This window comes from Zootoca vivipara, chromosome 2 (genome assembly GCF_963506605.1).
Source record: "Zootoca vivipara chromosome 2, rZooViv1.1, whole genome shotgun sequence".
In the NCBI taxonomy this organism is placed as follows: Eukaryota; Metazoa; Chordata; class Lepidosauria; order Squamata; family Lacertidae; genus Zootoca; species Zootoca vivipara.
In genome coordinates this window covers 88,574,082-88,589,192 of record NC_083277.1, presented here as the reverse complement: position 1 = coordinate 88,589,192, position 15,111 = coordinate 88,574,082, and the positions used below count along the sequence as shown (strand labels likewise).

General features: G+C 43.6%; 1 protein-coding gene across 2 annotated transcripts in view; it reads left to right on the top strand.

Annotated features, from left to right (window-relative positions):
• The window catches only part of GLP2R (glucagon like peptide 2 receptor), a 39,328-nt gene that overhangs the window by 5,543 nt on the left and 18,674 nt on the right, over positions 1-15,111 (top strand). The window contains exons 1-2 of one of the 2 annotated variants that reach the window (XM_035104608.2): positions 2,195-2,456; positions 3,497-3,832. In XM_035104608.2, coding sequence (XP_034960499.1) covers positions 3,764-3,832 — 69 coding nt within the window. In that variant the 5' untranslated portion in view covers positions 2,195-2,456; positions 3,497-3,763. Of the gene's footprint in view, positions 1-2,194; positions 2,457-3,496; positions 3,833-15,111 lie in introns of those variants that run through there. The other variant, XM_035104607.2, reaches the window with a different exon arrangement.

Here is a 15,111-nt window from a genome sequence, read left to right as displayed (position 1 = left end):
CAAGAGTCTCCTCCAGCACCACAATTCAAAAGCATCAATTCTTCGGCGATCAGCCTTCTTTATGGTCCAACTCTCACTTCCATACATCACTACTGGGAAAACCATAGCTTTAACTATACGGACCTTTGTCGGCAAGGTGATGTCTCTGCTTTTTAAGATGCTGTTTAGGTTTGTCATTGCTTTTCTCCCAAGAAGCAGGCGTCTTTTAATTTCGTGACTGCTGTCACCATCTGCAGTGATCAAGGAGCCCAAGAAAGTAAAAATTTACCAGGAGGTGATGGGACCAGTGGCCATGATCTTGGTTTTTTTGATGTTGAGCTTCACATTAAGATACTGCTTTCCGTGGGTGATTTTTCCTTTAGTTTTCCTAACCATCAGCCAGGCTAGCAATCCTACAAGACATAAAGTACCTCTGCACTGGTTACACCTTGTAGATCGTGTCCACCAACCAAGTGACGAGTGAGAAGATGGATCTATCTCCTTATGCCAATTTCCAGTTTCTCCCAAATTAAGTCAGGAAAAGATGTGAGCATAAGCACCCATGTTACTTTCCCTGCCTCAGGCCAAGATGTCTTTCTAGTAAGACATTTTAAGATAGAGAAAAGGAAGTGTGTAGTTGGGTTTTAGGTGCTCTTCCTGGTCACCCTCAGGGGCATACCTAGGGGTTGGTTAGGTTGGCCCCTGCTAAGGGTGCAGGCTGAGGGGCGTGCAAAAATCATGCCTCTCCCCTCTGGCTCATTAGGCTGAGGGCTGCAAGTTGCCTACATATGCCTAGATTGTCTTCCTTCACTGTCCTTATTTAAGTAATGAGGGGAAAGTGGGCGCTTCCAGTTCTAAACCACAGGACCCTCGAAGATACAGAAGGACATATAAAACAGCTGGAATAGGGAAATGTAGTTCTTCCTACAAATTTGTTAGATTTTATTAAAATATTATTATTTTGTTGTATTTTACTTCGGGTGTTCCTTTTCAGAGAAGGGGGACCTTATTTGGGGGAACTGCACCATGCCCCACCCCCGACCACCTTAATTTGGCCTTTTGAAATTCAAACGCCGCTCATTTAAAGACTTTGTTCATGTCCGCTTTCCTTATTACATTGTTCCCACGCCTTCCCTTTCTTTTGAAAACTCGTGTAATGAATGTTTTCTCCCCATTTGACAATCAGCCTCCATTTTCAACCAATTCCACCCTATTAGTCAAGATCAGTGCAAAAATAGCTGCTACCTAATTATTTCCCCCCACCTTTTGGAGTCAAGGCTGTGACACATATCAAGAGCTTACAGAACATACTGTGCTTCATTAGACTTCCCACAGATATAGGGGGACTAATACGTAGGGCAGAGTTCTCTACTGAACTTTCTACACATTGTTGCACTCGCCAAAACCCAAATCTCATCAGACTACATTATACAAATTACCCAACGTTTGCATAGATACACTTGATTTGCAAAATTTAAGAGTACTTAAATGTTATTTTTGGAAACCTGCAATGTTTATTCAGCAGGGTTCTATACCCCTGCCTGGCAGGGCTTCTTAACGAAGGCCTGCAGCTGGGCTTTCTGCTAATAGTCCAAGGAAAGTGGTGTGTGCAGCAGTTCGAGGGTGGGGAGCAATTCAGTGGCTGGGTGCCATTAAGGCTGGAGTGAGGGAGACAGGACCTCTGACTCTGATCATACTTGGGATCGTGCTGGTCTGTGGAATAAATTGATAGAAAACAGTCGATATGCAATGGATGATGGACTCATGTTGAAGGCCAAACTGTACTTCAGCAGCTTTAGGATGGGGCAACTTTGAACAGAGAAGCAGTGGGATGGGTTCTTTTGGACAATATTCTAAATCTCCCCCCCAAAAAACCCCAAACACCCCACCAGCCCCCACTGCAAGTTCCATGTTCAGGTTTGCAATACCATGTTCAGGTTTGCAGCAAAGTTTGCTGGTCTGGAACACAGCATGAGCGACAGAACCTTGAATGAGCATGATTTGGAGCTGAAAATTGGCCTGTGGGTATAACCTCCCCCCAGAAAACCCTCTATGCTCTAAATCGCTCCCTCCTGAAGCTGCTTTTCAATAAGCAAAGTGGCCATCAAGCTTTAAACACACACATGTTGTATGTCTAGTTTGACTCTTGGGTTATCTCCTTCGACAGTCTCTAGCAGATCATGGGTGCTTGTCTTTGAAAACTGGTAATTATACCATGTGTATCTGAAGAAGTGTGCATGCACATGAAAGCTCATACCAATGACAAACTTAGTTGGTCTCTAAGGTGCTGCTGGAAGGAATTTTTTATTTTGTTTCGACTACGTCAGACCAACACAGCTACCTACCTGTAACTGGTAATTATACTGTCCTTTAGACTCATCTCTACGGTATATGAACCCATGTCAGATTTCTTAAATGTGCTGGAAGACCACAGTGGCAAATGCAGATTTCACTCGGACACCAACAACTCTGCATCTGTGAGTAATCGGTGCATGGGTTGGGTGCCCACTGCATTGTGTGGGTTTGTCTTTGCTCTGAAGCGCAGCCAATAAATGGTAAATTGAACTGCAGCCCCATGCTAATGCAAAAAAAGAGCTCAGGGGTGGGAAACCATTGGACACACTGGCTTAGGGCTGATGGGAGTTGGAGTCTAACAACCCCTGGAGGGTCAAAGGTCTCCTAGTCCTGCCCAAAGTCTTTCGGATTTGCAAGGCTTACACACCAGTGTAGAACCAACAATCCAAATCACAGCATTGTGATCAAAGACTATTTTCTGCAAGGTTATTCATCGTGAACTCAGATCCTTTTCTTTGTCACTACTTTCCAGGATCTATATTGTAAATATATATTTAAAATAACTATAATAAACTTCCTGGTTTCCAGTTAGTATACATTGATGGCCATGAATCCTTGCCTGCTGCATTCAGGTCCTTCAACCAGGATGTTTAACCACCTTCAACATTCTTGGGACAAGCCAATTGTAAACAATCAGATGTAGGAAAAACGTCCCTGTAGACTGAGCGGGTCTCATGCAAGAAAGTTAGCAAGTCCACAGGATTGATTCCTATATATTCTTCTCATTCAGCCCCAAGCGGGTTGGAGAGAGTGGGAGGGCTTAATTTCCTCTTGCTGACATATTTCAAGTCTCTGTCCAGTCACCTCGGGGCGGTAGTGGGGAGGGGGGCAGAGCTAAAGAATATTGCTCAGCTGCTTGCATATTGGCAGCTTTCCAGGAAATGGCCTGTCAGTTTGCTGCAGAAATAGTCTTTCCATGCTCATATTTGCTCCAGGACCACCTTTTCAGCAACCGTCTTCCAGATAAAGTTTCCCAGTGACACAAGTCCTTTCCAAATCAGTGGGCACTTAGGAGTGTCATGAGAACAGAACTCCAATCCTGAGTCCTTCATGATGCTTTTCTTATTCCTCATTGGCTGAGAGGATCGGCAACAAAAAGCAGATGTGCTTGTAAAGTTTATACTAAATTCTCACTGCCCCCCCTTTTTTTCTTTCAACACAGAAGAAGCAAAAGGAAACCCGATTCTAAGAACTCTGCAGGTTGGAGCAGATTGATTATCTGTTGCTTTTTGCTGACATCCAGGAACTTATTCTAATGGGTAAAGAGCCACTCTTTGAAAGTGGAGATATTTTTAAAGAACACAGCATGTGTGACCGAGATTGCTAAAGGAGATCACAAGCTAACTGGGTTGCAAGAGTCAGTGACTTGCTTGAGCATACAAATTTGCCACCCTGGATCACATTGGAACACCCAGTATTCTTCTGCACCATGAAGCTGTACTCTGGGACATGTCCCACACCCGTCTTTGCAATCACAATGCTGTTTCTGATCAAACAGGTAAGAAAATTTGCCATTTTAGCAATGATACATTTTAGAACGTGAATGTTCCATTGGGCTGGCATTTCTGCATACGCAAATCAGTGCGGCATGTTCACGAGCGGAGCTTATTTAATGGTATGTTGTGCAGCATGTAACTTGTTGCTTTTATAAGGCTTTGCACGGCAAGTTCTTTATCTCTTCCCTGCCGGCTATTGCTTTTCTTGTACAATTGCAATTAGAGACACTATATGTGTGATTTCAGGTTTTCTACACCAGGCTTCATTTATTTCAACACAGGTTTATTTTTTAAATGTTGTCCATTTCCAAGTTGTTCATTTCACTTTTGCTATTCTCCCCGCCCCCCCCCCCTTCTACCACCTATACGTCTTGGGCTTCACAGAGGAGACATGAAAAACAGTACCTATAAACCTTTTTGTGTCCTTTTGTACCTTTTGTGTCCACCGCTCAAACCTTCATAGGTGCTCTAAAAACCTATTAAAAGTCCGCTGTATTCCATAGCTTCAACAAATGCATAGCATCAGCATATGAGTGCGGAACATTTAACTGTTGGCTTATTTTACCACTTAATCAGACCACTGTTCTCCCTCTAGATGCACATTTTCCCATTCATGTTGCTCCTTAAGTGTCTTGCCTTAAACCACCTTCTGGATAGCAGTCTCATTCAGATAACTTTGTGCCTCCAGTCTGCAATTTTTGAAAAGCCATATTTTCATCAGGAACCAAGTGAATTCATCACCCGTTGACTCAAAAGGCTAGATTTCAATCAGCTCTGTTGTCTTATGAAAGACTTTCAGCATGGATGATGTCATTACAAAACATCTCTTGGTTTATGCAAGACACTTTAAGACACACACACACACACACACACACACACACACACACACACACTTATTCAACCTAGGAAGGAAAATTATTATTGTTGATTAGTGTTCCTAGGTAGGGAGGCACCATCATATTTATATCATTTGTTCTGTTGCGCTACCAGCTGATTAGAAGCAAGGCAGACAACAGGCTTAACATAGAGGCCAGTTCTGTGAGTCATTGTCCTGGCAAATGTGGCATTTGTGAATTGAGATAGGGTGTAATGGCTGCCATGCCAATCCAAGATTACCTGTAGATGCTCACTAGTGTCACAGGTTAACCCAAGGTGTTTGTTCTGATGCAGCAGCATGGGCCTGCTACACAGGCAAAGCAAGAGCCACTATAACCAGACTTCCACATATTGACTGGAACATCCATGCAGTGGTCTATATACAAACTCCCCATCCAGGGCCAGCTTCACCATGAGGCAGAGTGAGGCAGCCGCCTTAGGTGGCAGGTGATAGGGGCAGGAAAGTGGATAGAGTTTGGCAACACATGAAGCATCCACTGTAAGAGCCTCATAAGCTAGTCTGCTGCTCACAGGTGCAGTGGAGGATGCTTTCCCCTTGTTGCCCTTGTCAAAGTAAGATTCAGCTGCCAGTCTGCTCAGCTTTTGTATCTAGAATGTTACGGTGGTGGTGGGGTGTCATCTTGTCATTTGCCTCAGGCAGTAAAATGTCATGTGCAAGCCTCTGACCCCAACATGGATGTATGTCCTCCACAATGCGAAAATGGAGGACATGCACAGTATGCTTAGAAACTGCACATGTTTGAACACATAAATTATGAGCTGTGGGTGAAGACTGGGCATGGCTAGCAAGCACAAACCTGATCCCCCATGCTCTGTGCATATATTGCCCTACACAGGGCTAATGAGTCTCCTCACGTTTTAGTGGGCAGCTACCAATGCCAACTAAAACATAGATGACGCAGAAGTAAGTGATCAGTAGTTGTCAGAAGAGTTTCCTCTTCTTCTTCTTCTTCTTCTTCTTCTTCTTCTTCCTCTTCTTCTTCTTCTTCTTCTTCTTCTTCTTCTTCTTCTTCTTCTTCTTCTTCTTCTTCTTCTTCTTCTTCTTCTTCTTTAAAAGCAATTTATCCCCAGGTAATAACACCTTCCTATCAGCTGTGAATTTGTGCTTTGTGCTCGCAAGAGAACCCCTTGGCTGAAGTGGATGGATTTGGACTCAGAAAGCACTGAATGACCCAAGCCAGACTCACTGCAATAGATGTACTCATGTTATATGGGGAAGGGAGGACAACAGTATGGGGAGGGAAATGCCAACCAGGACCCACAGCCTTTGGTTGCTGCTGTTTCAGCTTTTCCCCATCACTTCACAACACCTTTCCTCATCCTTTTTTATTTTTAAAGAAGTGTAGCTGGAGGCTGTGCTAGAGTACTCATATACTGGTGTGTGTGTGATGCTACGAGCAGCTAAGACCCCTGCAGCCTCGTTCTTCTGCCGTACAGGAAGCCTAACCTGACCACATCTCTTGCAAGGGTACAGAAGAGCGCACTGCTTCCCAGGGTCAGGCTAGGGTTGCTCTAGTGCTAAGAATAGCATGAGCATCAGTGCTATTTACTTTTGTCTCCCAGAAAGGCCCCTTGAATATTCTGAAGCGACTATTCTGCATTGGGATTCAATCACACAGTGTTAAATTGAGGTCATGCAGATTGTGCAGCAAACCTGCTTCGCGGAGGGGGGGGAGTCAGACTTTTTGCAGCAAGGAAGGCGACAAGAAAATGCAACGGAAAGTGTGGAGTGACCCTTGCTTTGGTGCAACGTCACCTGGCGTCCCAGCAACCAAATAGGGACGCATGTTCAGTAAACAGTTCATTTGGAAGAGCCTTCAGTACTTGGTCTTCTCTGCCTTTGACCTCAAGAAATCTTTACTGTAAATCACCTTGAGACGTTTGTTTAGAAGGTGATTCATAAATAAGTGATGGTGGTGATAGCCATAATCACAATAATTAATATAAGAGAAATTGCTTCCTTGCCAGCAGGCTCCTTCTGCACCCCCAGGCTTATAGCACTAGACATTTAACTGAAGCTTCAGAGCTGGGCCATAGTCAGGACTGAAAATATTGCTGTATGGAGGGTGGCCGGTGGAGAAACTAGGCAGCAGAGCCAGAGGAACAAGAATACAGAAGAGAAAAGGCTGCATCTTGTTGCGTAGAAATCTTTTTAAATGAGGTGAATGGGTTCCCCCTCCCATGAGATTTGTTTCCCATTCTTATGGTGTGTTTTTTGTTAATACAAAAACCCTCTTGAAGCTGGTGTGGGGTTGCCAGATTGTGATGTGGAGAACCCTCCTTTATTTTGGATTTGCTTCAGACTTGGAAGACTAGGGCCATAACCATTTCCCCTTCATCCAAGCTGTCCAGCCTCCTATCTTTCTGCTGGGTGGTACATATGGATAGAGCAGAAATTTGATGCCATTCGCATTTGCACTACCTGATTTGCACTTTTTTTTGGGGGGGGGGGAAATTGCTCTCCTCTGAATTTTGCAATGTGTTTCCCCCTACTAGGGCACAAAAATGCACAAAAATGCAAAGATAACAAACAAAAATGTGCTGTGTTCAGGAAAAATTGCTTCACAAAAATGTGTATGTTGGGAGAAAGTGGCACTAAAATGCTGATGAATTTTCAAAAGGGCTTTATTTTATTTATTTTTCAAGACAATTAGAAACTGATGTGGGAATGTGCAGAGCTGAACTTAAGATTGGAAAAATGAGGGAATGAGAAATGGCATAGCTGCCAAGTTATCCCTTTTTTAAAGGGATTTTCCCTTATGCTGAATAGGCTTCCTCGCAAGAAAAGGAAAAACTTGGCAGCTATGAGAAATGGGCATGTTTTCCTATCCCTCGTGGCACATGTGGACAGGTGAGAGAAGCAGATAACAGTACCAAGGGAGGGAGGAGTAGAATTCAGCAACACATTTCAAAAGTAAAAAGGAGAATCTCCAGGTTGCAACCTGTCAAGTAAGGACATTTCTCTGTGTTAAAAACAAAACAAAGGATTATAGAGCAACCATGTTTTAAAAGGCAGGGAAAGCAATTACTGGGGAAGAATGTTTAGCACAGTGATGTGGAATCTCCAGATGTTTCTGGACTACTTAAAAATGAAATATGATATTTAACATATATTGAGTATGAAGAAACTTAGGATGAGTGATAAAACTATATGTGGATAAGGCTGTTACCTGTCATTTCCCACCTTTTTTGACAAATGTTTACCTAAACATTCAGTTTATAAATTTAGTCCATCTATAAATACTTAAATTTTATCTGAAATGCTTAGTCCTCCTTTTATATATTGAGCCACCATTAATGAAGAACTTCTCTAACATTTTCTAAGTTTAATAATAATAACAACAATAATAATTTATTTATTTATTTATACCATCTGGCTAATATTTAGTTCTTTATCAGGTTTACTTTTCCATGACTTTGTATGCAGAATCCTAGCCATTGCAATGATGTGTAATGCCTGATTTTGATGTTCTGGTCTTATGCAAGTCTTTTAAATAATTCCATAGGCACAAAGGGAGCGGGGAGTAATGGGACTTAATATTTGAAGGTCTTGATGAGAAAAGCATTACTATTTGCCATATCTGAAGGGCCAAGAGTTTTCCAGCCCTGGTTTAAAATGTAAAATGCAAGCGGGGAGAAGGTTAAGGAGCCTACCCTCCGTTTGTTTGTTTGTTTGTTTGTTTGTTTGTTTGTTGCAAACTGCTTCAAACTGGAGCCTCCACAGCATGGGCATCCACAAGGGGGAGGGGGAAATTTGCCCCACTGAATAACCCACAGATTCCCAGCTTTATAAAGCCCACATGGTACATTTTAAACATACTTAGAACCTGAGATATGAGGCAAAATGGGCAGATGTTTGCCCAGTTTCAGCTAACCGGTTCTGCTAGTAGAAGCCCATGCAAGGACTTTTCTGTTAGTACAACTGGGCTTTCCCCCCTCTCCTCACCCCCATGCACCCCCAAATTGGCTTAGGGGGGAATGGGAGAAACTACAGAACAGCACATGAAGGGAGGGGAGGGGAGGTCGTTCCATCAACCAAGCAGAAATGCTTGTGCTGACAGAGCAATCTCCCTGGTGCTACATCAAATTATCCCCACCATTCTTCCAATTATTTGGGGGAATTAACCTGCTCCTCCCGTTCAGTGGAAAGATTCTTGCCAATGCCCATTTCCACTGATGGGATAGAATTAAGGAGCCTCTCCCTCCCCCCCCCCCACTCACAGGAGGGCCTCTACAGCTGCATTAAAAAAAAATGTTTGCAATTTGTGAACACCCACGCACAGAACACTACACATGGCCAGAGAACATCCCACGCATCTTGACACTAAGCCCGAGGAGATGAAGAGCACCTGTAGGCTCACTCTTGATTTGCCCTTTCAAGGCTGCTTGCTATCCCCCTTGTTCATTTGAAAGCCAAACTGTATCCTGAGCCCAGCGAGCTTTCCGCAAAACAACTGCGTCATCCCAATTCCATGCCTCTTAAGACAAGGTTCATTGACCAACAAACCTCCTCTCATCGCTTACATTTGGGGAGGGGAGGGGAGGGGAAGCAGAGAGGGGGAAAGAGTAGGTGGGAGAAATCCATTTGGTTCCTGTGCCTAAAGGAGAATTCCTCTCTCTCATGGCTCTTTTGTAAATATGGTAGTTTTATCTTGAACAATCAAGTGACTCTTTGTGCTCTCGACACTGGGCTCATTAATCGACCCTCTGCGTTATCGGTTTTCCCTCTCTGATCAGTACTCAAGATTTATATGCTGCCTGTTTTTGTGCAAGAGAGATTTATTTCCCTCCTTTGAATCTGGAGGTGCTGTGGCTTTTCTGACCCAGATGATGTGGCAGAAGACTTTAAACTGAAACAGCAGTGGGGGTTGTGGCCAGAAGATAGAGAGGCACCCAGACTAGAGACTGGGAAACTGCGAAGCTTGTAGCACGTAACAGAGGCATAGGCTGCAAACACACAGTGCATTAAAGCCATAGCTGCCAAGTTTTCGCTTTTCTCGCGAGAAAGCCTATTCAGCATAAGGGAAAATCCCTGTAAAAAAGGGATAACTTGGCAGCTATGATTAAAGCACATTGCTTTCCCACAGGCTCCTGGGACCTGCAGTTTGTTAAGGGTCCTGGGGATTGTAGCTCTGGGAGGGGTAAACAAGACCTCCCAAGATTCTTTGGGGAAAGCCATGTGCTTTAAATGAATGGTTTGTATGCAGTCATATTCAGTCTGCAAGCTGACCTTTTGGCTACAACATCCAGACTAATTTTTTTATAATGGGGGTATTTTCCCTAGTCCTCCATTCCCACCACCCACTATTTCATCTCACCTGGTGAAGACTTTCAGAGAACTCAAAAGCTTGCTGCTGTTTTGTGACAGTTTGGTGCTTCCCAATGCAGGCCTTGCCCAGCTGTGGGTTTTGATGTCCGGGAAAGGATGGCTTTGGTTCAGGGAGTCTGGGAGAAGGAAGAGAGTCAGAAAGAGTGTTGGGACATGATGAAGGAAGGAGACAGAAAGCTGCTGAGAGTTGGCTTGTTTTAATGCCTGAGGAAGATCATTTAAATTGAATGCACATGCCCACTCATTCGCACAGGGCACAAACTGCTGGACACTTCTTCTGCACAAATCCCACAGGACTGCACAAGAGCATGGCAGGAGAGTGCGTTTCTGCCAAATGAAGGGCACAGAATGATCAAGTTGCAGACAGTTGGCCAAATAGGTCAAAAGTTCACAGTGCAACGCTCAGGGAATTGCTGGATGGAAAACAGGAAAAGATAACTCTATTCATATTCTGTGCTTCTCTTGAAGAATTTAGCAACCAACCCTGGAATGAAATTTCTTCCTTGCTGAAGCTTAAGGCAAGCATTTTGTTCAGTGTCTCCCTGCCAGCGCAGGGACATTTGCCAAGCTGTTAACAGCTCGAGACACCACACACATGTGGGAAGGGCATTAATTCAGCTCCATGACAAACAGCTTTTTCCCTGGAACACTTCTCTGTATGGGCAGTCACTTTCAAGGGAGATCGCAAGGGTGGGCATCTGTTCAAAACGCTGACCCGGCCATTTGGGCAATTGTCCAAAAGAAACTCATCTTCCATTTTTGGTTAAGATCATCCCAAAGGTTCTCTTGGATACTTCCAATTCCTATATGGATGTAAAAAAAAAAAAGTTTAGTATGAAAAAAATTAAATGACACATGCAATCAACACTGGCGACGTACTCCAGATCCCGGTTAAACCAAAGTAGCAGAATCAAAGGCCTTGTGTAAGTCAACAGAAATAGTGGCACACCTGCCATATAAACTGGCGTGGTTTTAGCAGTCAATGCTAATCCTCAAAGGAACTTTAGTGCTTGAAGATCCTTTTCTTTTTATGGAGTTCTGGGGCCACTCCATGCTACTAACCATGTTCGCTATGCTCTGCCTCCAGACTTGGAAGGAGTGATGCTTCTGCATACTAGCAGCTGGAAACCTCGGGAGGGGACAGTGCTCTTGAGTTCAAGTCCTGCTTGCAGATTTCCCAGAGACATCTGGCTGGCCACTATAAGAACATGATGCCGAACTAGGTGGACCATTGGCCAGATCTAGCAGGGCTTTTCTCACCTTCCCATGACTCCCCCTCCCCTCCATAGGTGTACGTGTGTGTGTGTGTGTTGGAGGGTGTCAGTTGTGAAGAGGCCATACCTGTATAACAGGGAATGGTAGCTCTTTGGGCAGATTATGGACCTTTAACAACTTCACTCAGCTTCAATCTGCAGAATATTGTAGAGGAAAGCGATAGCAGTTAAATTGGTTTAAAAACGTAAATTGCATTAGATGGCAGACATCCCTTCCATCATCTTCAACTCAAGTACTTTTCCTTAACTGGGTTGCAACTCAGGCGGCTGCCCTCAAGCCAATTAATGACAATCAGTCATATTTCATTGTTTAAAACCAGAGGTTATGACACTTGGAGTCAGAGTGACAACAGAACGCTAATGGACCATTTTAACCAAAAACATCACTCATCCACTCTGCCAGAACCATTGCTGCTGCAAGATACAATTACATATTACATAGATGATAAATGACCAATTTCCATTCACTTTATTAAGTGGGGCCTTCTACCATCAAATTTGTGTCACGTACTGACCATGCCAGATTCAGGAAGTGTCAGTTGGTAGGCAGACGTATCGTCACTCAAGTCAATCAATTTGATTTCCTTTTGATGCAGGAGAATTCAGCCAATTGGTTGGGGTTTTTTAAAGCAAGCCTACTCCTCACATTTAACAGCAGTGGATGCTATCAGGGGTGTCTTGGGGGCAGGGAATTTTGTAAGTGTATGAAAAACTGTTTATTTAGGATCCCTAGACTAAATTTCCAAGGTTCTTTGAGGGGAAGCTGTGGCAGCTAAACCAGTTTATATTGATGATAAATATATGGCCTTAGAGTGCATGAGACTCTGTCTGTACTTTCACAAATCTATGTTTCCCAACTTTGTCCCCTTCAACAGACTAGAAAGTTGGGAAATAAGTACCCATTTAAATATAAATCAACTAGCATGGTACCAAGTGAGATTACAGTATATCGTTCTAGCTTGCAGTTTTAGAGGGTAGGCAAAAATGTGCTGATGACTCAAATTTTGCAATTACCAAGTTACATAAATATCAAAATATTGCCTTTGGGTTTAGAACCACTTTTTAGCATCACTTACTGCACACCTATGAATGATTGCATAGTCATATGTTCCATTGATCTCAAAGGGGCTTACTGCCTTGTAAGTTTGTTTAGGATTGCAGCTTTAATCAACACTCCTCCATTTGTAAATTTTGGTTTACTGTTTTGGGAAGGTCTCTCATCCTGAACATGAGATTACTGTGAGTTCAAGTGGACAGACTTACTAAGGGACAAACATCAGTAGGATGGGGGGCACCAGTTGTTGAGGAAGAGGAATGTGTATGTCTGACTTGTCTGAGGTCTCTGAATATTCTACCTTGCAACACCACTGGAGCTGCCAGTAGAGAAGAGTTTCTATTATACGCCTGTCATTTCAGTAGACAGCAATGCCTCAGTGATAAGATAAAACCTGTCAACATACCAAAACTGCTTTGATCAGGAACAGAAGATGTCAAGTATGTAACAGAAGATTCTGTCTCCCCCCAAAGATGTCAGCAGTTAGCTTGGCTCTGCGCTGAAAAATGGAATGGGAATGAAAGATAGAAAAGGCAAAAACATGGGAGGAAGGCCAATATGAGAGAAAGAAGGAAAGAACAATGTAAGTGGGAAGTTGTAGAGGTTTTTTTTTGGGGGGGGGCATGTTTTGATGTTTCACAGACATTAAAGTTTATTGCCAAGGTCAGCATTTCTGTTTCACGTCATATTGAGGAAGGTGGTGCATATATTGTGTTTCTGCATGCTCAAGTGATGCAAGGGACTTATATCAGGAATGGCAGAGTTTGTGAAACTGGTAAGTTTCAAGTCAAAGTTGATCAAAACTGCCTTGTCTGTCTCATGAGAGCAGAGTCACAATCAGATGTGTCACATTTGTGTTTGTTTTTTAAAATTATTTTTATCAAAGATTTTCCTCGTTTACGAAAGCATTGTCTCTTTCTTCAGGTTGTGGTTTCTACAGATCAGTTATATTTGTTGTAAGGCATTGGTGTTATAGGCAGCATAGGGTTGGGGGAAAAGAGGAAGGATGGGAGAGAGGCGGGTGGTAAAGCTTATGTTCTTTTACTTAGTGTATGTGTGGGGCTTTGTGCCGGCGTCACTTGAGTAGGTTCTTGTTCTATTCACTTGTTATGTTTCCTTGGTGGTGAGAGAGGTTGGGGTGGCCTAGGGTGTGGTTGATTGTCTTTGGATGGCTGCAGTGGGATTTGTTTGTGCGGGGGGGGGGGTTTATATAGGCCTTTGCCTATATCTGCTAGGCGATATAGGCCTTTGGCTTGCCAGGTGTTCGTCTGGAGATTTTGTGCTGTGTGGTGGATAAGTGGGTGGTGAGCTAGTGGGATTAGTGGGGATGGGGTTGGGGACAGTTTGCCTCCTTCCTCCTTCCATGCTTTAAGTATGGTCTGTGTGAACATGTTTAGTGTTGTGGGGATTTTATTTACTTTGTTTTGGAGGAAAGGGTATGCTGTGGTGGGAGTGTTTTCGATTATGTGTCTCTCCAAGTGTATCCATTGTTTCATCTCCTTTTCTAGAATGTATGGGATCACTTGGCTGGTGATACAGTAGGAAGTTGCTTTTCTCAGATTTTCCCCCTTACAGAAAAATACAAGAATAGGAGAGAGATGTGAAAGAGAAGACTGTATGAATGTATATGCGCAGACTAATTTTTTTGCAGCATTTAAACTGGAGAAAAGCAGTCGTGTTCAATTGCTGTTCTATATCTATGCTATACTAACAATCCTGCACACACTTTGTTGTTGTTGTTGTTTAGTTGTTTAGTCGTGTCCATCTCTTCATGACCCCATGCATCAGAGCACACCAGGCACTCCTGTCTTCCACTGCCTCCAGCAGTTTTGTCAAGCTCATGTTAGTAGCTTCGAGAACACTGTCCAACCATTTCATCCTCTGTCGTCCCCTTTTCCTTGTGCCCTCCATCTTTCCCAACATCAGGGTCTTTTCCAGGGAGTCTTCTCTTCTCATGAGGTGGCCAAAGTATTGGAGCCTCAGCTTCAGGATCTGTCTTTCCAGCGAGCACTCAGGGCTGATTTCTTTCAGAATGGATAGGTTTGATCTTCTTGCAGTCCATGGGACTCTCAAGAGTCTCCTCCAGCCACCATAATTCAAAAGCATCAATTCTTCGGTGATCAGCCTTCTTTATGGTCCAGCTCTCACTTCCAAACATCACTACTGGGAAAACCATAGCTTTAACTATACGGACCTTTGTCAGCAAGGTGATGTCTCTGCTTTTTAAGATGCACACGCTTACTCAGATGTAAGTCCCACTGGGTTGTAAATGATTGTGTAAGAGAACCAGGTTCCCCTCATGCAACAGAACTTCCCCTCCCTATCCGTATCCACTTGTGCCCCACACATGCCCCAGATTTGCTCTGGGGATTCCCCCAACTCTCTAGAGCAGACATGGGGGTACGTGAGATTGAGGGGTGTTGTGTTGTGTGAGTGGAAGTCATTTTGCTTGTGCAGAAACGTCACTGGATTAAATCCAAGATGACCTGTTCCCAGGTAAGAGTTGCATGTAGGATTGCAGCCTGAATGCAACTGTTCCCAGAGGGGTAGCCATGTTAGCGTGTTGCAGCAGAAATATCAAAAAGTTCCATGGCTCCTTAAAAATAGACAGATTTATTGTGGTGTAATAAGACTTCATGGACTAAGCTAATACTGCCAGAGGTCTAAAAGTAGGCTCCACTTACACCTGACATTTTGGCTTAGGTCTGGTGAATTACCTCTAGTTAG